At 45.9% G+C, this 24,683-nt stretch overlaps 1 protein-coding gene across 2 annotated transcripts in view; it reads right to left on the reverse strand.

The window, feature by feature from the left end:
- The window catches only part of PPP1R12B (protein phosphatase 1 regulatory subunit 12B), a 126,458-nt gene that overhangs the window by 12,356 nt on the left and 89,419 nt on the right, over positions 1-24,683 (reverse strand). For both annotated transcript variants that reach the window (XM_026101219.2, XM_026101221.2), the window contains 5 exons: positions 5,699-5,715; positions 5,037-5,187; positions 3,850-3,954; positions 3,509-3,562; positions 775-825 (listed from right to left, as the gene is read on the reverse strand). In XM_026101219.2, coding sequence (XP_025957004.2) covers positions 775-825; positions 3,509-3,562; positions 3,850-3,954; positions 5,037-5,187; positions 5,699-5,715 — 378 coding nt within the window. The remainder of the gene's footprint in view (positions 1-774; positions 826-3,508; positions 3,563-3,849; positions 3,955-5,036; positions 5,188-5,698; positions 5,716-24,683) is intronic.

The following is a 24,683-nucleotide window of genomic DNA, read 5'->3' on the forward strand; positions in this document are numbered from 1 at the left end:
AGAGTAGAAGTATAGCATAAAATGACGTAACGCTGGTGTGTACCGAGGCAGCAAACCATACTGCTTCCTGCTCTGTAGTGCTCCCCGCTAGCCCAGTGCTCGCAGGGCATCCAAGCCATGACAGTAGGACTACCGTCCTCTGAAGCAACGACACGAGAGACAACGCAAAGGAGCAGTCTGTGGGGGGATGTCCTGTGACAGTAAGCCACGCCGTACGTTTCATCAGGAAGCAAATTCCTCTTTGCTGAAATCTATTCCCGGCTGACTTACTGACACAGCCTTCCTTCAACATGCTTGAGGAAAGCAATACAGAAACACAATCATTCCGTGTTTTCCCCTGGCTAGTGTGCGTGACCTCCAAAGCCAGCTTTGCCTCCTTACCCATCTGGAGGGAACCACAGGGGCTTAACTTGGGCCGCAGACGTTTCAGCGCATAGAGGATCAGCACACTGAAACTCATCGATGCCACAAAAGGTTAGTTCGGGAGAGCATTTAGGAAGAAACAGCTTTCACAGTTCTCAGATCAAACAGCATAACAAATAAACATATGGTGCAATCAGATGAATGATAACAGAGCAGTTTTATTAGTATTTCGTGTTCAGAGAACACAGCCATTAATGTCAGTTCTGACTGCGTAAAGGGACATACTCAGAGGTAACACGAGTCCCTTCCCATGTATACCTTTAGTATCCTATTTCTGGATGACAATCCCAAAGCACATTAATACAAAGCATAAAAAAATGGAATAGACAGAGGGAATAGATTATTTCATACCTTCATCTCCTCTTCCATTTCAGAGAGTTTCCGCTCCAGGGCTCGCTTCTCCTGTTTGGAAGGATTCATAACAAAGATGATCACGAGGATTTAGAAGAAAAATTCACAGTACATTTTCTTTAAAAAAAAACCCAACCCCCTCCACCCCCAAAAAACCCAGAGTCTTGTATTTCTATAGGAGCATTCACTGAAAAGTATCCCAAAGTGATATACAGGTTACAAAAGCAGAAGCTGATCAGTAGATGTACTACAGAAGTATAACCACCCTGGAACATGGCAGCAGGTAAAGCCACAGGCAATATGTGCTACACCCATTTAGGCAAATCTTCTCTTGATCCTGAGCTCTCTTTAGACCCCTTCAGTAATCCCAGTTTTCAGGACTTGCTGATGAAATTTTATTTTGAGCTCTGCAGGTAAAGGAAGCCATGGATTTAACTGCTTTGCCCTGCCCATCACCAACTGATGCATCTGCACAGCTACTGAAGGACGCCAAATTAGTACTAAGATCGACCTTGAAAAAACTTCCTGAGACTGGAGGAGATTTCATCTAACAGAGGTCCAAATCTACCAAGAGACTTGCGTGGGCTCGCACTGACTATCACCAGACCAGCTTCTAGGCCACTGGCTCTGGGGACAGCACCATACTAAGCACATATATTCTCTATACAGTGAATGGGTAGAGTTAAAGACTTAGGACTCATCACTGCCAACACAATAATCACTGCAAAGGGGGAAGGCAATGAGGAAACCCACCAAGGCAGTCAAATAGGAAACTAAACATGAAAAGGTGTCTGGAAATCCTGCTTCTTGCAGACTAATTTAGGACTTTGTAGTTGTAAAGCTGTCTGCTTCCAGTGCATTTTGGGATGCAGATGGTTACATAGGTATGCTTCACTATTTGAGTGTTGGTGGAGCCCTTGGTGGATAGCTAGAGGGGAAGGATCTGCACTCAACCAGTGCCTTTTTCAGCATGAGAGGACTCAAACTGCCCCAGGAAAGCACACTGATCAGGAGGAAAAGGCAAGTATGGGTTACGAACAGCCTTTACGCACTCTTCCCCCACTCCTTTGCTCTCTGCAAAGAAACATGAGGCTAGAAGGAGAGCAAGCAAAACAGGAGAGTGCAGCCCTGGAAGAAAGAGGTTCTGGGTGCCCTTTTGTTGGCCAGCGCCAACACACTCCAACCAGTGCTTCTTTAGTGCAAAATCCACAAGCTACCCTGGAAGCAAGGCAAGAACATGACACCCTTTAACCTGTTAAGACACCCTTTAACCTGTTAACACCATCTTTGCTGAGCAACAGTCAGGCACTTGCTTTCTAACACTCAGAAACCTGTATTTGCAGCTGCAGTGATCCTAACTCAACAAAAGTGATGCGGGACATTGCCACAACCTGGAAGCATCTTACAGGTGGGAGATAAGATTTGTGGTTTGAACTCCCTCTGCTTGGGGAAGGCCCACTCTGGCCAAGTGCTTTGATCACCACGCTGTTTTACAAAAGAAAATCTACATCCATGTCATGACTTTCCCCAGCTGCTATATTTAGACAAAAGTGCCTGCTGTGCTTCTGATAACCGCAATAAGCCTGCTTTAAGCACACCTAAGAATCAGGACCACATGGGTCACTGCTTTGAGAATCTCAATCACAGGCTTCAGACAGGCGTAAAGAGGCTCAGCTGAGCTTACGCAGCAGTGTCATGGGCCCAAGGGGCAGCTCAGCCTCAACGACCTGCCTAACTTCAGCAGCAGAAGCCCAATTCTGCTCCTGTCCTGTGGAGATCCTGAATGTGACCTCCTCTGGAATACCCCTAGCAAATCCCAGGAAGAGTTTACATATAAACAATTACAGTCTTTGATGGTAGGAATTGAATTTAAATATTTGGTTTTACAAGGCAGAAAAACTCCTAAATCAGAGATGAAGCACTGTAGGAGGACCTAACAGCAGTTTTCCAATACCTAAGAGGAGGCTACTGAGAAGTTGAAGCCAGGCTCTTTATTGAGGTACACGGCAGGAGAACGAGAGATAATGGTCATCAACTGAAGCAGGGAAGGTTCTGACTAGACATAAGGAAAAAAATTCACTATAAGGATATATTAGCACTGGAATAAGGGGCCCAAAGAAGCTGCTGAATCTCTGTATTGGAGGTCTTCAAGGTTGGATGGGTCAAAGCCCTGAGCGACCTTGTCCAAATTCAGTGTTGATTCTGCTTTGAGCAGGAGATTGAACCAGAGACCTCCTTAGGTCCCTTCCAACCTGAATGAATCTATGATCATTTAGGACAGTGATTTAGCTAGATACTGCAAGTTAGGCTTAATTTACTGCAATAATCTGACTGCTCAATCAGGAAGAAGGAGCATTCAAACACTCAGATTTCAAGTACAATCACATGACTGACACCCAGCTAGCGTGTTTTGTTCCCCCTTTCCCTCCTCCACCAAAACAGTCTTTTTATTTATAAGGATCAAAAGATTTTAAAGCACAATGGATCAACAGTCCCTTAGCACTACAAAATATAATTTGTAAGTCTGCAGCTTGTAACAAAAGAAAAAAATTAGATTTAGTTGATCTAAAGGCTAAGCAGAAAAGTCGCAGACATGGAAAAGGTCAGAATGCAATTATCACTGTGCACCACTCCAGAAGGCAAAAATATAACCTATCTTTTAATTAGCATGTTCCTTCAAGAAATTACCATGCCCACCACAGCAACATGAGGCAAAGACTGCAGAGATACACACCCTTTTTTCCATCTCGAGCATGCTAGATCGGTCAGAAGTTTTCTCCTGTTTCTGCTACACAAAACAAAAATAGAAAGCTATTAAAACAGAACAGCATTCATAGGATGCAGCACAAAGGCCTATATAGTCTATGGATGCACTCGCACAGAGCAGAAGCAATCCTTAGAGAATCATTCACACTATACTTATTTCTGTGAACAATAATATAGTCTCCTCCGTAGCGCCTTCCCTCACATGAGCTAAATTCTCTCTCTCATCCATTTCCCCATACTAGAAGACACCTTGGCTTGTCATCAGCCAATGCTCAATTTTGCCAATCTAAGAGCCTGTTTTTGCCTTACCTGGGCTGCTTTTTCCAACTTTGATTTGATGTCAGCCAACTCAAGCTGGGCTTCCTGCAGTTTTGATTTCAGCTTTTGATTTTCAGACAGGGCACTTTCATATAACTGCAAAAAGAAACAAAATATTTGAATTAACAAGGCTGCTCTTCAACTGCTGCACGGACCCAATCCTGCCATACAGCTCCAAGTAGACATGTATTATACTCAGCGCTGAGCAGATGCAGCTGTAGGGTTTGGATTGCTCCTCCATGTCAGGACATTAGAAAAAGGGCAAACAGGCCAAGTTTGGATGCGCTACCTGTGTTTTCACAATTCATGTGAAATATGGGAAGAGTCAGTCAATTTTATAAGTTCTTTAAACACAGGCAGGAAGCAAAGAAAACGGGGGTTTTAATTTAGGTAAGCCACCAAGAAAAATAAAGAACTACAATAATCCATACAGAACGCATATATGCTGAATGTATCCAAATCTACAATTCCACTGTGCTCCCCAGCACAACACACCGTAGCTGCTTTTTTGTGCTTTTACTTCAAAAAGGAGGAAAACTGAGGACAATTTTAGGCCACCCCTAAATGGAAGACAATTTTTTTTTCCTTCAGTTCCCTCAAACCAGAAGAATTTCCATCACTTTAAGAGGACAAATTAGGCATAGTGCCTGCTTCTTCTGGACAAACCTGTTCATAAGGAAGAGGGGAGGGCTGCTTACTGTGCAAGACTTTCTAGTACCACATTTTTTAGTTTTATAGCCATTTAAGAATTAAGACCATCTTAATCTGTTTACTTTTCGTATGCTCTTTGTATTGTTACTAGCACATGGAGTGTAATGCAGCCCACTGGGACATGCATGCTTGGGCCATGCTGGCAGTGCTTGACAATATTCTTTCTTTCCTCTTTACTAATCTCTCCAGCCTCACTCCCTCTTTGCATTGTTTCCTTTCACCCCTTGCCCTTTTTTGCCCCTTTGAAAGGCTGATGCATTCAGAAAAGTGTGATTTCCAAAGGCAATGGAAACAGAAAAAGGCCTTATGATGGCTTGGCTGATAGCTTGCAGACTAAGTGATTTTTGATCTGCAATAAATGAAAAAAATCCCCTTTTTCTTTCCAAAGATTCTCAGTGCAGGTTTCTGCAGCAACAGGCAGCTTCTAAGGTGCACATAGTATCAACAGTACTTGTAAGCAATCCTACTTTTTTATAGTCCCTGTTACTCTCCTCTTCTGTTCTGGCGCTGAGGGAGGCTAACCGGTTCTCTCTCCGGGTGTAGGCACTGGAGCGGCTGGAGGCACGATCACCGTAGGAGGAAGAGTCACTGGTGGTAGGATTTGTAGCTGATTCCAACCTAGAACACAAAGAAGATTTAGCACCGTGGAGCAGGTATCAGCCTGGACAGTCAGAATAAGCCTGACTGTTTGGGTCTGAAGGCTGTGCCAGACCCAGCGGAGAACAAGCACTCGGATTGCTGAGCCCACTCTCCATCCTGCAGGGCAGGACATAGCTGAAAAAAGGCCAGGAAGCCACCACCATTTGAAAAACTGAAAAAAGATCCAGCAAGTATCAGCCCAAACCCCAACAGGATAGTGATTTCCCATGCATTTCCCATCCTCATGGTGGGAAGGGGCCCATTCCCATAGGACACGGAGGCTTTTCTCCTCTACAAAGTAGCTGTTAAGTAATTTGGGGAGCAAAGGATGAAAAACGGCCCAACAGTTCAGTTAAGGCAAGAACTAAGTGGCCAATCCCAACTTCATCTTATGCCTTTGATTTGAAGTACTTGGAATCCCCAAAGCAAGACAAAAATAAGCTATCCATAAATATTAAGTAGAAAAAACCCCAAGAAATAAAATTCTTACCTGGAAAGTCTTTCATGCTGAAGGAAGAATAAAAAAAAGAGAAAGAAAAAGACAATTAATAAACAGGAGAATTAAAGGCTCCATTCAAGAATTGCACAGATATCACTTAGGGACACTTTCCCTAATACAAGCGGCTGTTTTACAACAAGCTGAACAGCTTTATCTCCCATGCCCAAACTGGGAATTACTGCTTCAAGCCTGAATCTTTTCAATTGCTTCAACCACTCTGAAGCATTTCAGATTTCATTTCTTTTGCCAACCTAAAAATTACTGAACCTTGTTGTTCGAATCCTAGTTTCCAGAACTGAAATCCATTCCTTGGACCAAAACTAATCTATATCCTTCTTTCTAAATCAAAAATACACTTCCTGACTTTGATCAGTGTCCTATGAGTGATGTGGGTGAGACTAATTAACAGACCATGCAAAGAACAAAGTTCTTTGTGTTTAACTCCATTAAATCCCAAACCGTATTTTTTCTTCGTGGGCAAGGAAATGAGAGTTTCATTGCAGCAAGGAGAAAACAGAAGGAGCTACATGTGGAAGGCAGAGGAGCTTTACGCTGGCCAAAATGTTTGCTGCGCCAGGTTCTCCTTTTCCTTATCAGCATCCAAATCACTGCGGTACAATTCTTGACGCTGTCTTTGCTGCAGCCCACTTGTTCTTATAAACCGAAGACCAGCTGGGCCAACTTATACACTGAGTAGGTTAGAGAGAAGTTTTGCTTGGCATAACAATATCCTATAGGGGCTAGTTGTGGTAAACCACATTTGTTAATATGAGTTTTCTGGATTGGACGATTCTCTTACAAATGCAGAAATCAAACAAGGTGTAATACAGGATACATCACGCAAATCTGTCACTTCCTTCCCAGCTAGCTTTCTCTTTGTCCAGCAGATGTTTACCCAAATTCGAGGTGCCGTCTAATGTTTTTTCATTCCTTTGAACCAGAAATTGGGCCCAATATTCCCCTGCCAATTTTATTTCTACGAGTGAGCACAAACCACCATTAAGTCCTACTAGTTATTCCTCCAGATGCTTTTTAATAAAGGCAAGAGTCAACACAACAAGGGCATCACAGGGAAGAACAGGGGTCAGGCTTTTAGTGCCTAGACACACTCGTGTTGAACTTCATGTTGTCTACATATACCACTAAATCTAGTGCTAACTGCCTTGTTGGGAGGCAGACTGCTGCCTATCCAGCACCTGAGCTTTTAGAGGCTCCAAAACTCCTGCTCCTGCCTGATATCCAAAAGACTTCTCTGATTGCTGGCCAGGTATCTGGAAGAACAAGCCAAGAGCAACTCCATTAAGTTAGATCATTTATCTGGACAAGCACAGCAGAACAGCAGGCAACCATGAGCCTAAAATCTCTCTGATCAAAATCAAAGCGATCAGGCAGAGCAGAAGACAACATGAGCAACTCCTGGCATGATAAGGGCTGCACCCAGCGTGCATGCAAAAGCTGCCCTTCAGCTCGGCAGCATGCAGAACCACTGCTCCCTATTGTGTGTTCCTACTCATTAAATCTTTAATTCATCTGGCCCTGAGTTAACCCGAAGCTTGAATTCCGATTCAGCAAAGGAGCCTCCCCAAGCAATCTGCAATCACAGCGATTTGGAAGGCCAGCTTCCCCTGCGACGCAGCCCCTCCAAAGTGAAACGCGGTGATTTGACCGGTACAAAAGAAATGAAGAATCCCAGCATGCCTGAAGCCCTGTGGATGGACGGCATGTTCAGCCGAAAAAGCAACAGCTAAATCCAAAGCACACCAGGAACAAGTACACCCTGTTAGCACACGTTCCCTACAGTTGTGCCTGCCAGGCCACCCTCAGCTGGGGCTCCCAGGTAGGTCTTCAGTGTTGGCCAGCAGCGTAGAGATGAGCACCAATGTTCCAGTAGCCAGCCCTGATGCTGGAATGGGACCTGAACTGCGGCAGCAGGCAGAGCCCCCGCAGTATTTTGCTCTGACCCTCTCTCCACCCACCGAAGAACAAGCTTTCTTTTCATCATAGATGAAAAACCAGCAAAGGGAGACAGCAGACAACTTTCTTCCATAACTAAGCCCACTGCACTTCCACAAGTGATTTAGGACACGGTCCAGGAAGCTTCTCAGGGGGCCGAACGCCCAGCAGCTGTCTGCTGCTCTCATATGGACATCTGCCTACTTATCTAAGCAGCTGCGGTTTGGGCCACTGTCAGTAAGAAGCGCAGAGTGAGCAGGCCGAGAAGGACTTTCCACATGATGGGACTCTCACGCCGTGATATCATTAGAAAGACTTCCCATTTTTAGCCGCAAACTTGTTGGCTGATGCCTTCACGGTCTTTTGTTAGTACAGCCACTTGCATTTGCCTCTTGAAAAACCTCACCCCAGCCCAGAAGCCTGACAGGTCCCTTGTAATTTTGGCCCAATGACCCAACCTCCTCTGTTCAGCGGCAGAGGGGAATTAGGAAGCGATTAACAAGGTTCTTGGCGAAAGTTATGTGTGCACTTTGTGTACCCCTGCGCTAATCCCTTGCAGTAACAGCTTTTCTTACAATGACAAATAGCTGGGCCACTAATCCACTTAACATCAAGCTCACATTTATTTCAACAAACACACCTGCTTACGCACTGTAACAGCGCCGAGAAAAAGCCAACACGTGGCAGGCCTCTTCAGAAGAGCAGCACAAGGCAACGTGAAAACCAAGCAATGAAAGCAGAAGCTGAGCATGTCCCCGAGTGAGCCTGCGCACTGGCACGACGGAAGAATCATTTTTGTCCCCCACCCCTAGACAAATTTTTTCCATAGGCAGGCGTGCGCTTGTGCAAATGAAGGATGGGATAAGAAGGGAATGGTTTTAAATATAGCTGCTGGGAATGATGAAAGAAAAAACCCAAGGGTCTCGTTAACTGTATAGGAAAACCTTGCTGTGATGGATGCTGAGCAATATTTTTGTGGGCTGCGGTTAATCTCTCGGTAGAAGAGATACCACGTTAGGTCATCAGACCAGCTAGCTCCATTCCTGCTGCTGCTGCAGCATTAGAGCAGAGCGAGCGCACAGTGACTTTTCCTCCTACACTCTGCTACCTTCCAGCCCACAGCATCTCTGACACTTCTTGAGCTAAAGATGGGATTTTTTTCTCAGTGGTTAGTGAATTCTCCTTCCACAAATTCGTCTCTGTTTGGACTCATTTAAACCTGAAGGTACCCGCAGCCTCCTGCAGTGACAAGTTCCAAAATTCAACTGAGCTGGGTGGAAATGAGTCGTTGTCTCATAGTGGCAGCGGGGAACAGATCCTACAGGACCCTCATGGCTTCCTGGGCTTGCCTTGGTCTTGAGAAAGAAAGGAAAGCAAATAACCCTCTTAGATGCATCTTAAAAATGGACTTATGCCATAGCATGCAAAGGCCAGGCCTCCTCTCCCTTTCTCCATGGGCTCTTCTGCCCCGTTCTTGCGGCTGGCCAAAGGTGCAGCAGCACATCTCCACGTCGTAAAGCTAATCCAGTGCCTTACAGAAACGGCCCTGATTTACATGAAATCTTTATGTTTGCAGCTCTTTGGAAAGCCTGCATCTTTCCCTTGCCGTTCAATTTTCAGGCGTCTTTCTCCATGTTGCTTCAGTTAAGGGGTATTTTTGAGACAAAGATGATTAAGTTTGAGAGGAACTGGATAAAGCCTAGCTCTAGAAAGCAGTGCCTGAACTAGATGTTACAGCAGCCACTGGAAACAGCCCTGCTATAATGAAAGTTGCAAAACAGTTTTCATCAGCAGATCATTCTTCCACGTGCTGCTACCTTCAGGGAAGAAAGGGAGATTTATTTATTTTAAATCAATTTCCAGCTCAGTATTTTGTTGGGTTTTGCACAAAGACCGGTGTTCAGGCTGATGTCTGAGGGAACAGCTTATTCTGTTCACCTTTTTAAAAAATAATGACAGAGGAGGAAAAAATGCCTGAATGCTGAAAAAACCCAGTTCCACTTTCCACCTTCAAAAAGGACTCCATCTAAAAGAGGTGATGTGAAAAGTAGCAAATCTTAGCAAAAAGAAAGACTTAAAGCCAGAGGAAATAAGCTAAAATGGTGACTGAGAACTTGCAAACTCAGGGTCCGGTTGTGCCATTCAAGAGGTATCTGACACAGAGAGGTCCAAGTCCTGCAGCAACCATCTCTTCTCCAGCCACTGGTCTTTCTTTTAAAACCACTTCTTAATGACAAAAATATAACATCTAAGCTTCTGAAGTGTTAACAGTCTCACTGCGTGGTGTATGTAAATAAGGAATAAGGTGGCATCTGCTTTGAGACGCCGTCCCAGCCCTGCGCAGCCAGAAACTCGGAAGCCAAAGTCAGAACGTGAAGGTCAAGACATTCCCTCCTTGACGTCTTGAAAGGAGGGAAACAAAAGCGGAGGCTACCAAAGCACAAACATGCACTCATCCTCTAGGTTAGCACCAGAAAGGGGTTTCTCTTCCCGTTTTTTCTTGAACAAATATTGTGCAACCTGCTATGGTTAAAAAGGGGATGCCAAGAAGCATGGGGGCATCAACTGTAAGAATTCCCCTCCACCCTGGCTGTTAATATGGCACATTTGGAATTAGACCATCAGTTTTACCCAGCCTATATCCCTTCGACTGGAAAGTTTGAAAAGAAACGTTAAGAGCCGCAGAAGCACCGGATTGTGAAATTACCCCTCCTGCAATCTAAACAGGGTCATATCGTTGCGGAGATCGGGGAGGGGGAAGGAGGCCCAAGGGAGAAGTTAGGAGCTAGAAGCAGCTGTCCTGGTTCAGACAGCAGCACGCTTTTCTGGCAGCCTGCATGGAGCCAACATCCCGCTATTCCTGAAAAAGAGCACTGAGACCTGGAAGGAGGTATCTTTTAAAGGAGATCTTAAAAGTGGAGAGCACTTGGGGGCACGCTGTTAAGTTCCTGATAGTCCTCAGCTCTTACCACCGCCCACTGCGACAGGTCCACGATCACCCGTTCCCCCAAAAGCGACAGTCAGTCACTGGAGAGATCCCAACTCCTCTCTTCCCATCCATCTCATACAGCGTTGGTGGAGAACAACCAAGGGGTTCTGCAGCCCTCCCATGCAGGGTCAGGGAGGACTCAACCCAGATGGGCTAGTGAAGAGCAGCACATCCAAGATGGGCCGCGGAAAAAAAGAGGAAAGGGGCAAATAGCAGCATACCGGACTTGCCCAAGGGTGCTCTGCTCCTTCTCCTGCACAAGCCGCTTCCCTCTGGGCCCCCGTTCTCACCGCGCTCGCCTTCGGCATTCCCGGTTAAAAGGCCGAGGTAGGTATCAGCAGCGGCTTTCTTCCTTTGCAGAGCCGTGACGGCGTAAAGCACTGAGAATACCCTACAGTTTTGATTTTAGAAATGCGTTTGGATTACGGAACGCAGGAGACTTCCCTGAAAAGCTTTCACGGCTATTGCAAGTTGAGTAAAGTATAATTAAAACCAAATCCCACGTGGAAGGGTTAAAAGAAAATGCAGCCCTGAAAGGCAGGGCCAAAAGGGGGATCAGCCGCTTCTCTCGCCAAGTCAGAAACCGGCCTAATTGCTTTCAGTTGCATTTTTCTGTGGCTAGGATCTGACCCAGCAAAGACAGGAAAAGTCTACTATTTACATTTTTTTTCCAAAAAAAAGAAGAAAAAAAAAAAGCAGCTTTGGGAACATTTTTTGCTTCTTCATCAACCTCGGGAAAATCTGCACTATTTTAAGATAGTTCTCAAGGCATTTATTTTGGTGTGTTTTGCTTCAGAGAGCCTCATGAACACTCCTGATTAAATAACCACCATTTAACGAGATGCTGGAGCATGGCTCCAGCCATGCTTCCCTCCCTCCTCCTAACCAAGAGTGGAAGTTTTAGGAACCTCTTGGATCCTGTTCTTCTGTTGGCAAATATCCTCCTGGTGAGTCCTGTTTGGTTTAGAAATTAAATGTACAATAAAGCTGGCTTTTAGGGCCCGTTCTCGCCCACATACATGCAAAAATGCCACCGATACAACAGGAAGCTGCTTGCCAAGAAGTCACCACATTCCTATCGTTATGCAGCGTTCCTGCTCCCACACCACCAAAGGTTTACACGGTTGGCTACACTGATGTATAACAGCTGTAAAAAGGGCAACCTCCCCGGTGGGTTGTGTTGTTGCAGCTAAAAGTCTTACCAGAGCTGCACAGGAAGAGCCGAGCGAGGAGGAAGAGCGAGGAGGAAGGCCCCCTGCTATACATCAAAGTCCTCAGACAGGTGGAAGAATCCATCAGATACGAATCAGATCGGTATTTTACACTCGTCCTTCAACCCAGATATTTTTGGGCTCAATTATTCGGTGCCTGGAAAGTCTGATTTTCAAATGGATGCAAATGTAATGAGAAGATTTGTTCTGAATTCGAAATTGAGAGTGGTTTCTGAGGTCGCTGCTTCCCTAGGAAAGCCACCCTGCTGTAGTTTGCTACAGCTGAGATGACAAATATCGCTGCCTTCCAGACAGAGTTTGCATTTGTGCAAATGCAAGGATTACAAACCCTGTTTGTGTGATTAATAATCCGGTGTAGCCAAACCTCCTCCATCTATCCTCCAACTCCCAAAAGCCTGGTGCAAAATATGTTTGCGCAAACTATAAATCAATAAACTTTGCTTAATACAAACTGCCATTACTGAAGCATAATATTAAAAGAACCTCCAAGAAGGAACAGCGGCTTTGGCAACTGGCTGAAGCAGATCACATCGTTTACAATGAGGATAGCACATATTTAATCAGAAACAAACACACAGGGCTGTAATGGAGTGACAATCGCATCTCCTGCGATCCCAAACACACCTAAACATTTTGCAGTTTTGCAATGGTTTGCATTATTGCCAGCCTGTGCCTCAGTTCCCTGCGCCTCTCTCACGTGGCCCTTTGGCTTTGCAACAGCTGCACTTTATTACCACCATCTCTTGGGGATAAGACTCTCCATGTAAAACGTCAGGCTGGATTGTATTTTAATTTAGTAAAGGCCAGAATTCAGAAACCTCGTTTTGTTGCTCTTAGTTTTCCTTCTTTTCTAGGGGATCAAATTTTATTGGTGAAAAATTTAATTTTGCAAAGCGATGTGATCTCGGAGAAAACTCTTCAGGCAGGAGGAAATAAAAGCCAAGCAGCCAGGCGACACGAGAAGAGAAGATCTGTACCCCCAAACTCCTGCAGTGTGAGAATGCCATAGGTCTGCAGACAACTTGTTTCTCGTCCCAGCAAACACTTTGCTGGGACATTTCCAGGTGTTATCATTGAGTATTTAAATACCTATTTGAAGACTAGCCAGAATTTGAGCTGTCTAAAGCCAACCTGCCAACTTTTCAGCATCAAGCCCTTTCTAAAGAAGTCTGGCGGACACCTCCGCCATCCTGCAACCACATAGCATTCCTGTGACAACTGCTACGGTCACAGGGAACGCTTGCATGGAAAAGTGATTAGGGCTGTTTTAAGTGCACTGAACTGTCTATATCATGCTAAGCATCTTGTGCTTTTAGAGTTAAGACAGCTATGCAGCCTCCTTCCCTTCTCATTTGTTCCAGTCTAAAATAGCTCCAGACCAACTGTCAGTGATTTGAACCTGTAGGGTCCAACTTATCAGTTTGAGGACCTCTGCTCCAAGGAGGACAGTAACCTCAGCAATTTTGGGTCATTAAAAACAATTTACAATTCCCTGTAGTAGAAGGGTAACAATTCCCCAAAATGAGTCCATTTGTTTTTGTTTGACCAAGGTAAGAAACACCAGTCGCAGCTCCAGTGCACAAGACACCATCTCCACTAGCAGAAGCCTCCAAGCCCAAGACATGGCTATGAAGAACGGCACAGGTACAGCTGCTCGAGCCTTGGGGCATGGATGGACTGAGCTCTGTCTCTCCTAGCTCTGTTTTCTATGAGTCTGTATTCCTTTTACGAAGAACAAAACTGTAATGGCTCTGGAGGTGGTTCCTGGAACTGAAGCAAACACTGGTTTCCAGTTCAGCAGTTTGAAGCATTCGGTGGTTTCCTGCCTGCAGAGTTTCGAGCCACTCTCCCTATCACTTCCCTCGTACACTCATTCCCATCCCACAGCACCTCCTCATCTCGGCTGTGCCAACAGGCTTGGTTTTGTGTCTGCTCTATGAACTGACCCAAATTACAGATACCCTCTTTTCCTTTTCCCTTCATCCTCTTTTGTAATCCAGACCGATTCCCTAGATCTGGTTCCTGGTGCAGCCTCACACTGGCATTCATACGTACGCTGAACCTCCGGCCTCCTTGCCCATCTAAAGGCAACGGTTACAAAGGCAGAGTGATCACAAGCCATTTCTCTCTGGCTGCTTAACCAGCTTCTTTAAAGGTGCCCGTTGCAGACCAGGCGATAGAGAGTCAAAGGGAGAGTTTTTAGATGAGGTTGGAATATTAGGTTGCATGTTTCTTTCTCTGTGACCAAGCACCAATACACCAAAGCCAGCCAGGTCACAAAGCAGGCTAGATCCCTGCAGGACTTGGATGCTACATGTGAAGCTGCACCCCGCTTCTCCAGCCTGAATGCTCCTGAAGACTCCCCATCCATAGAAGCAGCACGCACTTTCATAGCGGTAGTAGAAAACAAGAGCTGGTTTGGTAACGTGGAAGGACCACTGGGTTTCATCTGCCCTATTAAATGCAGTAGGGCCAAGGCACAGGATCAAGCACTGCGTCCACGACCATTCGGTCTGTTTACTTTGTTAACAGACTCCGTGGTATGGTTTTGGCTTGGATTAGTTTGCTCTGTTCCTTGGAAGGGAGGAGAGTTGAAGAAGACAGTTTAGGCATAGGGAGGCAAGCTGGGGCATGCCACTTCAGGTCCAAAAACATGCCCTAGCCCATTTTATTTAAATGCACAGATGTAGTCAGTGACAGAAGAGTTGTCTGTCTACTGGTTCACAGTAGAGAACATCAAACTGATGGGTGATCTACGAATGGCTAGAAGACCACGATATCCTTCTAGTTACGGACAGTTACAGATGACAACTCAAAAAATAGAGAACAAACTGAATATAGAATGATCTGTTCCTGATATCCATCAAGGAACATGATACTTGAGAAATAACCAAGGATCAGATGTGATAAACAAAACTGGGTACTGAAGAACATAGGCCAAGGTTAATTATCCTGAAGTTCAAGTTTCAGTATCCCACATTTTACATTGGCTAATGGGAGAGAGGGTTGTATGTATATGTATGCACACAGGCATGCATATGTATAAATATATATATATATACACACACACACACATATATTTACTGTAATTAGTCAGCAATTCAGAAGAAAAATGTCACGAGACAACTTATTTGACCCCATTTCAATGCATGCAGCACCATTTTTATCACAGCTAGAACAAGTCCAAGCCACTAAGTGGAAAACCAGAAAGATAAAGTTTCTCGGAGAAATGTTTACAAAACACTCTATAACACTCTTGCAGCAGCAAAGCCAGCCAAATGATTCACACGGTCCTACCTAATGTGAGAATAAACCTGTTACCATTAATATCCCAAACAGGATTTAACTTGCTGCAGAAGCGAAAGCACTCAAAGAGTGAAAACTGGCTGTCAAACACATTCATACTGAAACCTCTATCAAGGCTGCAATCCCATCAAGCGCTTCTACCAACGGCTCAACACTTCTGGACATCTCTCACTGATTAAAAGAAGTCTGGTTTGGCCTCCTTACCAGACCCTCTACGATTTGAGGCCATTATTTATATTTTAATATCCAAACCATAGTAGGTTTATTTACATATAAAGCATCCACAGCTCAAGTGGCTAAGGATTTGTGCGTTAGTTTTTTTGTTTTTCTTACCCCCCTGCCCTTTAAGATTTGGTTTGGATTCTAAAAGCACTTGTCCACATCAGCATCACACACAGATTAAAAGCATTTGCTGCCATGGTAATCGCTGTTTAGCACAACTGCAGGCTTGATTTGGAGACACAGCAATTTGAAAACCTTTGCTTTCTACGCCCAAGTATTAGTATCGAGTGACTTAAGTGAAAACATATGGCCCCGGCAAGGTGGTAGCTGTTGCATCACATCCACCGCTCAGCACGTGACTCCTGCAGATTCTCAAAATGAGAGGTAGATTAAAATCAATCGGTACAGATTACAGAGTATTCTCCACGCTTTATTACTGAGATCATACTGCCAAAAATCTGCTTGGGAGAGTTCAAGCCATAAGCACTCGAGGCGACTTAATGAGGGACTAATCTACCATCAGAGGGAAAAAGCCACGTATTGAAATTGGGAATAGGGCTAGGAGCAATAATTACAGTTTCTCACATAGTGAGCAACAAACAGCAAGTGATGACAGCTACTCAAAGAAACACAGGCACTGTTGAGTGTAAAAACTGTGAGGTTTTAAGGTTTTGATGTTCTTCTTGTAGGACGACAGGCTGAGGAGCGCTCTGTAAAGGGAAGGAAGGTTGATGAAGAGGTAGGAAACAACCAAAAAGCTGCATTTACAGTCTGTGCAGTAATCTGTGAGTGCTCATCATCTTTAGTTTTCATGTTCCCAGCTTACCAGGGTTGCACGGAGAAATGCAAGGGTTATGAAGTACCAAGGAATGGAGACATGAGCCTAAAATGAAAGTATGGGGTGTTTGCTATGAAAAAAACAACTGGCCCAGCATAAACAGAGTCTTTAAAAAACTAAATAAAACCCAGTCCTCACTTTTACCCTAGTCCTTCCAATCCTGCCATCTATTTGCTCACTTATGCCCGATGCACAAACATTTCATAATAAGGAGTTGCCCGCAATGCCCTACATGACTCGTATATTGCCGGAGGAAGAGAAACCATTAGCTGAAAGTCTACGGTACAAAACTTGTGCTGAGAAGGTCACCACCACCACCACCGAAATGGAAGCTTTGCCCAACTAACTGGAAGCTCTGAAACAATTCCAAGAGATTTTATTTTTTTCATTTTCTAGTGATATCCTCATGAAAGCAACTGATGCTTCTGGGAAGGTGGAGCCAGAGATGTTTAACAGGATTCACTTGGCTATTTCTGTATTGGTCACTAGAACTCCTCAGTGCTCTGTTAAGCACAAGAAATGAGATATTTTAGCTTACCGAGGTTTAAGGGCAATAGGACGGTGATGACCTTGCACCATGGCCCTGGTGCTGCACACCAAACACTGGACTCGAATCAGAGCTTCCTCTGCGTGCCTTGTACTCACCATCCCGCCACACTGTGTTCCAGCAGATTGCCTTTCTCATGACTTGTAAGAGCTCACTGCAAAGTGCTCACACTTCTCGGCTGTGCACTTGGAGATATCCCATCAATTAAATGAGGAGAGGAAAAAAATGCATGCGATATCATAAGACACAAGGAGGAATGCTACAACCAGCAGGGCAAGAGCAGCAGGGAACGCTGTAGGAAAGCGCTTTGCAAGTGACATTTGAATGCAGCTGTTTGGCACTGGTAGCTTCATAACTGAGATTTTCTCCAGTTTGCCTGGTTCTCCAAGAGGTTTACATATCCGTACCACCAACTGTAAGGTTTCCGATCGGCCCATCCATTTTTTCCCCCGCTGTGCAGCTGGGCACTTTTAAGTCCCCAGGTCAGTTGGTATCAATCTAACTGCACCGAAAGAGAAAAGACTCAAAGATATCATGTTCCTACCTGTTTTGTTAAAGCTGGGGGCTAGTGGTACTTCGCTGCAAGGGTTGCCATTATTGTGGGCATGGGGACACACACGCACAGACACCCCCCACTACCTACAGGCCACAAATCAATAGGAAACTGCACTTTATTGCTTTCTTGCTCACAGCAGAATTACACTCTTCTGGAGAAACAGTGAACTAAGACGCCTTGTTCTAGCCTCGAGTAAATCCTTCCTAAATTAGCCTTTTAAGGCATTGGCTATTTCCACAACCCTGATGGGACAACCGTTTCCTACACCGACTTGTGAGCAACCACTGCTGCCCCCACCGCCTGGACCCTTCCGCAGCAACGCTCTGGGGCTGCGGCCAGCATCGCGGCCGCGAAGATAATCCAGATTTTTGCCCTCAGGTGTTTCCTTTCACCACCATCACAAGGCCAGGAGAGGTGGAGGAAAGCCCTTTGCTGGGCTTTGGCTAGGGACTCCTCCATCCCTAGCTGCTGCATCAGACACACCTGGGAGCTCCCACCACCTCCTTGGGCATTCACCAGGAGAGCACACTGACTCGCCACTGCTGCTGGCTGAGCAAACGAGGAGGTCCTGCCAGCACACAGAGGGGAAAAGGAGTCAGTCTGTGCATGCAGAACGGGACTGCTTTTAAAACACTCAAGAAATTCAAACACACTTGGTTTTATTCTCCAAGAACTTACTTGAAGGGTTCCCCACCTACTGCTAAGCTGGTGATCAGTAAGTCGGTGATCTACGGGGGAACGGTAAGCACAGCTGTAAAAGCTGCTGAAGAAAGACCATTTTAGCAAGCGGAGGATAGCTCTGGATTATCTAAAAACTCCCACGAGACATCCCAGTTGCAAACTGGAAGCAAGCACAGGCTCCTACTCATCCTGGGTTAAACAGTTAACAGCCCGGGGACAAACAGGAGCCGCGGCAGACTGCAAGGCTAAAGTTTCTTGGGGTCAGAGACTGTTTCCATTAACAAAACGGCAGTGGGTTAAACACACTTTCATATTTCTAGGACTGTGCTTTTTTTTTCCTTTTTTTCTTTTAAACAGACAGCGATTTGACACTAAAAATGAGCAGACAGCGCACATCTGATTTGAGCAAATACAGCGCTCAGATTAATGTAATGCCTGCATCTAAAATTAGCCGGCCTTTTTCCGACTAATTCCTCCAGGCTTTGACGATGGCATGATAACTTTTCTTGACTAAGAAGAGACTGCCTGTATAATGACATGGACTTTGGAGAGGTTCGCGATGGCCTTTCACATGACGCCAAAGCTATTAACAATACTGTTACAAAATGTTCCAGCTTTAGAACATCTCAGTAGATCAGGACACCATCTCCGCAGCCTGGGGAGGACCACTGCCTCAACCACCGCCTCGACTCGGCAGCGGCTCCTGTAACAGGTTGTTTTCTTCATTTTTTGCTGTCGAAATTATTAAAAAGTAGCACAGTTCAGCACAACCCTGAGGCTAGAGGCCCCGCTGGGTAGCAAACCTAGGTTTCACAGCAATATCAAAATGCTTTTGGAAAGGGTGCAGTTTAACAAGCTGGTCAGGTTTTGCTTCATTTCCACCCAGGAGGTTTTCTCCTAGCAATAACACACCGGGTGAGCGATGTTTCTGCCTACTGCGAGAGCAGGGCAGGGGGGGAAACTCCTATTACAACAACCCCCTATAACCACTAATGCAAGTAATCACAGTGCGAAGCCTCCACGAACTCGCAGTTCTGTTAAGACCTGTTGCCACAGAGGAACCTTCCCAAGTTTCATGCAAACGGGCCTCTTTTCAAAGCAACCCCCAGACGCGGGTCTCCAAGGGGAAGACAACAACCCAACAGCACTGAGCTCTGCTCAGAGCCGGCGCCGAGCGGGTCTCGGGTAATACCGAAATGAAAAGGCTGCTTACTCTGAGCGTCTTTGCAATCGGGGAAGGAGAGGATGGGGGAGAATCTGACTGAGTCTTCCTGCTCCGGGTATATTCCTTGCTCCTGGTGTACAAGGACGACATGGCCTCTCGGGCTGGGGATCTTTTTGAGAAGCAATGAGTCTTGCTCTCCCGTCGCTGGGCAGGTCCTTCTTCCAAGGTCAGAACAAACCAATACAACTATTCCCAACTCCGGTAATTGAACGCCACTGTTTAGGGTTTAATGCCTAATTCTAGGCATTAATCTGCTGCAGGGAGAGCTGAGGCTCCACAAGGTTTCTTGTCCAAGCAGAAGAGAAAGCGTCAAGGACCTGTTGTGCTCCGGTGTGGGGCGTCGCGCTGGGCCACCCTCAGATGCCAGGCCCGTGCCCGAGTTCTCCGCGATGGGACATCTCTGCTCCAGAGCCCTGCCGCAGCAGAGCCCCAACGCTCCTGGACGAACAAGTCCACCCGGTATCGCAGGAGGTGACGAGTCCGGTCTCCAAAGCCAGAGAAACGGCCGGGTTTATCGAGGCGCGACGCTTTCGCCGGGAAAGCCGGCCGCCTCCCGAGCTCTGCCGCGAGCTCTCCGCTGTGGCTGCGCCGAGCTGCACGACTTAGGCGAGAGCATAAATCAGGAAGCACCACGGGTTGGGAAAGGGGCAGGCCGGCTGAAGTTGTGTTTTGTTCCGTCCTCCTCCCTCCAGACGCCTTTACACACACACGCGCTCCGCTCCGCTCTTCCCTCCCCTCCGCCGCGTCCTGACATTCCAACTCCTTACGCGCGCAGCGAGGAATGCTGGCGGCGGGCCAGCAGCAGAGATTCACTTTCAACTCGGGATTTGGGCTGCCACTTGTAGGAAAAAGGAGGGGGAAAAGAAAAAAAGGGAAGCTTACAAGGTCCCGAGGCCTCGCGAGCTAAAAGCTGGGGGCAACTTTGCTGCGCGAACCCAAGCCGAGATGCCGGTCGCTGGCCCGAGCGTGGGTTTTGTGGCCGCGACAAAGGGTGATACCTGAAAGGACGCGGAGCGGTTCGTGCCGCGGAAGGGAGCACGCGTCCACATGCAGCACAACCGGATTGCGGTGTTTGCTCGTGAGCCTGTTCAGAGCCGTGAGAAGGCGGCACTTTGCTGGGGTAATGCACGTTCATGCGAAGGAGCTTTGGGGATTGAGGAGGGGAACAGAGCTTGGAGAAGAGGAGAAAGGGTGGGGAGAGCGTGCACCTCTTTCTTCCAACTCCCAGCTAGCTCTTTGCCGAGCTGTCCTGCTGCTGTACAACCGAGCCCGCGGGAAAGCAGCTCTTTGCAACATTAACCGCGTCTCAGAGGCCACGAGATCGTTCACTTGATGGGCAGAGCGGACGTTGCTCCTGTCCAAGCCAAACAGACACACAGTACGTTCATTTGATAAATGCCGGGGAAACGTGCCCTGAAACGCACACTGGGTGTACTGATTTAAGAGTCCTCAAACACTAAATACAATCTGGGAGTCGATCGCAGCAGCCGTAAGGTTGCAAACTGCGTTGTTCTTTGTTGGAAAGGCCTCAGCTCAGGTGGCCACGCTGGACCAGCTCCAGCAAACCAGCGTCAATGAAGCAGCACCACACTGCTGGGGTTGACAGCACCCAAGGCTTTGTACTGATCTGCACTCATCTGCACCAACCTGAACCAGAACCAGCTGCTGACCAAATACCTGTGTGTAAAAATACAAATACTGCTACACTTACGTGTCTCTGGGGATCTGTGATATTGCCCCTTTTCTGCCTACTGCCTGGCAATCGTGCTAATTTTATGGACATACATAGTTGGGGAATGCTGCTTGGAATAGCGGCTGCATTCATTTCTCCCACCATGCAGCACCTTTACTGCCCAGGAGCGATGCAGCATTGCTGTGTGACCATGGAGAGAGGGAAATGCAGCTCTGGGCTTGTCCTTCTCATGCAAAGTCACTTAGAGATCGGGTTTCTACTTGATACCTCATCAAGAGGAAGGATGGCACTCCTCATTCACTGACTGCAGGTGAGAAAAATTTGGAGAGGTCTAATTTTGCCTAGCAATATTTTTACATTCCCTTTAACAGGTATGGAAATTAAGTCAAGGCACATAAGAAGCTAGTGACAGGCAGCCTGCTGCTCAAGGAGACCATGGCAGGACCTTGATCTTTCGAGCTTCCATCTGCTGCACTCATCATCCCCATCCTCCTCCTTTCACGACCGCGTGGAATTGGACTCTGCCATACAGCAACGACAAAGTAATTTAGACATTTTTAAATGCATTTTTATAGAACGTGCACACATATGTTAGCCTTTCACACCAGTCTGATAGTTTCTGGAGTTTCACACCAGAACACGTAATTGAAACCGGGCTAACCAGTGTGGCAACCAGCACGCTGGAGTGGCACAATAACAAGTCTGACAAAGCCTAGCTTAGTCACCAAGGTGGAGTTAAACAATTCTAAATTGCAGGTTTTTTTGCTTTCTCTCCAGGCTGGTCCTAGACCCACAACTGCTGCATCCCTCCATAGTCACATTTCTACTGAGGAGGTGGGGTGAGCTGTGAAATCAATATTAAAGTACAGAACTCACAGCTTGAGCCTCAAACCAAAACAAAAACTAGCTTTCTATTCCCTACTAATTAAAAATTAATTAGTCATCCAGTGCAGATGCCTCACAGACTGACAAAATGCATCTTGGTGGACAATAACTCATTTTGAAGAAAAGGGGTAGCACAGAAATTAGCATCCTTATTAGCCAGGAGAAACAGAGCAGAATGGGACGCAATATGGCAAAATATGCCAGGTTTCATCACTATTTCAACAAAAGTGCCTAATTTATTAATTTCTTCCTGTCATCTCATACATTTTCCTTTCAAATCCTCCTCTGTGTAAGTATGAAACCCGACTCTTTCTTTGCAGTTCTGCTGTCCTCACAACCTGATGTTTGTATATTCAAGGTCATGGTTGAGATCTGACTGTTTCTGTCTCTTAAGAACATTCCTAAGTTAGCAACAACAGCTTGTTCTGTGCTATAGATGCGGAGGTGCTTATTCTGCTTAGGAATATTTATACAGCTACCCGGAGGACATGCAAATAAATCTTTCCCCAGTGTTTCCACAAATGCTGAACACAAACCCCACCATGAGATTCTGCGGAGGCTGTAACTTCATGCTACAACATATTTGCGGGCAACATCATCTTAAAGTTGCTTCTCATCCTTGAGTACAGCAGTGCAAATATGCTCTATACTTAGAGCAATGGTCTTGATTATGATCACTCTTCAAAAATCCTTTCTTTTCCTGTAAGATGGTTGTCCTCTCCCTTCCTAGATATTTCAGGCAAAGACAAGAACTGGATGCATAAATAAACTTGGTAAGAATAAGTGTGTTTGTACCCAATTAGACGTATTTTTATAATTAATTTGAGAGGAGGATCCTTATCCAGGAATATGGTAAAGCAGGAGGATTACAGCTGATGTGAACCCCACAGCATATTCATGGGAGTGCAGTGGAGAAGGAAAGAAGTCTTTTGGGGAGACCAGAATTCTAATAAATCTAGCACTGAGGTACGAGAGAGATTATTTGGTAGCCTTGGGATAATTTGTTCCAAAAACATCTCCTCAAAGTCCTGTCATTTTCCACGCCAGGTTTACCACAACCTCTTGAACACCTGCGAACATCCCCATAGCCGCTGAATTACTTCCCTTTCAGCTGATTTTTCTTTCACGTCTAGCCAAACCTCCCTATCTCCTCGAAGCAGGCACGGTGTTGAAGAGCACGTTCCCTTCTCCAGCTACGCGAGGCTGGCCTGCAAGGCTGCACGGCTCAGCTGACGGAGGGCGCGAGCTGAGGACACGAGCTGGGGCCGCACAGCACCAGGATGCTGTCCACCCCGTGCACCGTCCAGCAGGGTCTCTTTGGCTACAATCTCTGTTAAATTAAACAGAACAAGTTGCAAGCAATGCAATGCAAGAATCATGGTGCTGCGTTGCACCATCCTATGCAACCTTGCATAGACAAGATGCGAGTTATAACCCGGCTGGAGAAGCAGCACAAAGCGGGAGAGGCAGGCAACGCGCTTCATGTTTTCCTTTGAATCACTCGGACCATTTTGCTCACTAGGCTTTGAGAAGCAGTAACCCCCCCGCAAAGCAAGACTGCAATAACCGCAGGACACTGCTGGTACCTCTTTAGTTGTTTGCAATTTAATCAAAAACCTTCACAAGCCTCATTTCTGGATGTTACACCTGCAGGAGGAGAGCGCACTGTTTGCATGCTTAGTCAGGCCCTCATTCAGGGAAATAATGAAATCTATATTTCATATTTTATGCAATACTTATATCAATTCTAAAGCCACATTTATTCCCATGACACTTCTCTGAAGAAACTGAGCAAAATAAACTATCCTGGCAGGAGTTTCCAGGAGCCAGGCTACAAAACCTCTACATGTCTGTAAAACAACTCTTCTGGGTCTAAAGTAGTTTGTAAAAATGCCAGAGAAATTCAGTTTAAACATGAAATACCCATTAACTATTGAACTATTGGTGCAGGCTAGAGAGAACAGACTCAAGATTAGATTACCAGTTGCTTTCATGTTACTCATTTGGCATACAAAACAGAAAGCCTTAGTGCAAGGGTATTTATTGCACCTCTCCCTTGCAGTGACAGGAATTTAAGGAAGGTTTATACTGTGGGAAAAATTTAATAAATCCTACGGCTGCATCCACCTCATGATGTCCTATATTTGGGATTATTTAATCCCTAAATAACGGACGCTCTTTGCACATTGCTTTCTCCCAGGAAGCAAATCTTACGGCTTGCACTCGCCTTCCGCTAGACTGAAAGCGGACGCAGACATTGCTGTGTGTGAAGGGAGAGCCTGTGCTGAACGTGAGATTTGCTCCGACATGAGGCAGAAACACTGTTTTGCTCCATCATCAGGTGTGCCACAGCCAGACGAAAGGTTACGGATGTAGCCGATTGCTACATGCCGGTAATTGGGCACAAACCATTTGTTCCCCTACATGGGATCTCGCAGTAAGAAGCCACAAGAGCATTCCCCAAAAAATTTGAAGCAGAACTCACGTGCGAAGAAAAGTCTGAATCTTGTGTACGCTGCTGCTCTCGCACATTTTTAATCCCGTGATCCCATCGCCTTTTGTGCAAAGAAATCCTGCTGCTTCTCTAGGCAAGCTGTTCTTTTCAGTGCATAATCGATTGATTTGAAACTCGCAGCACCATTATTTGACCCCAGAGATATGATGAAAAGCCTGTCTTAAAAGTTGCAATAATAAACCTTGTGCCTTGCGCAGCCAACTCTCCATTATCTATGAACTCTCATACAGTTTGCAGAAATACTGTAACAATCGGGAACAGAGCGTTGGTTATGTGGGATGATTCAGGGTCAAAGCCGTAGCAGCTGTATTGACTATAATACCCAACCCACTGT

This window comes from Dromaius novaehollandiae, chromosome 27 (genome assembly GCF_036370855.1).
Source record: "Dromaius novaehollandiae isolate bDroNov1 chromosome 27, bDroNov1.hap1, whole genome shotgun sequence".
Taxonomy (NCBI): domain Eukaryota; kingdom Metazoa; phylum Chordata; class Aves; order Casuariiformes; family Dromaiidae; genus Dromaius; species Dromaius novaehollandiae.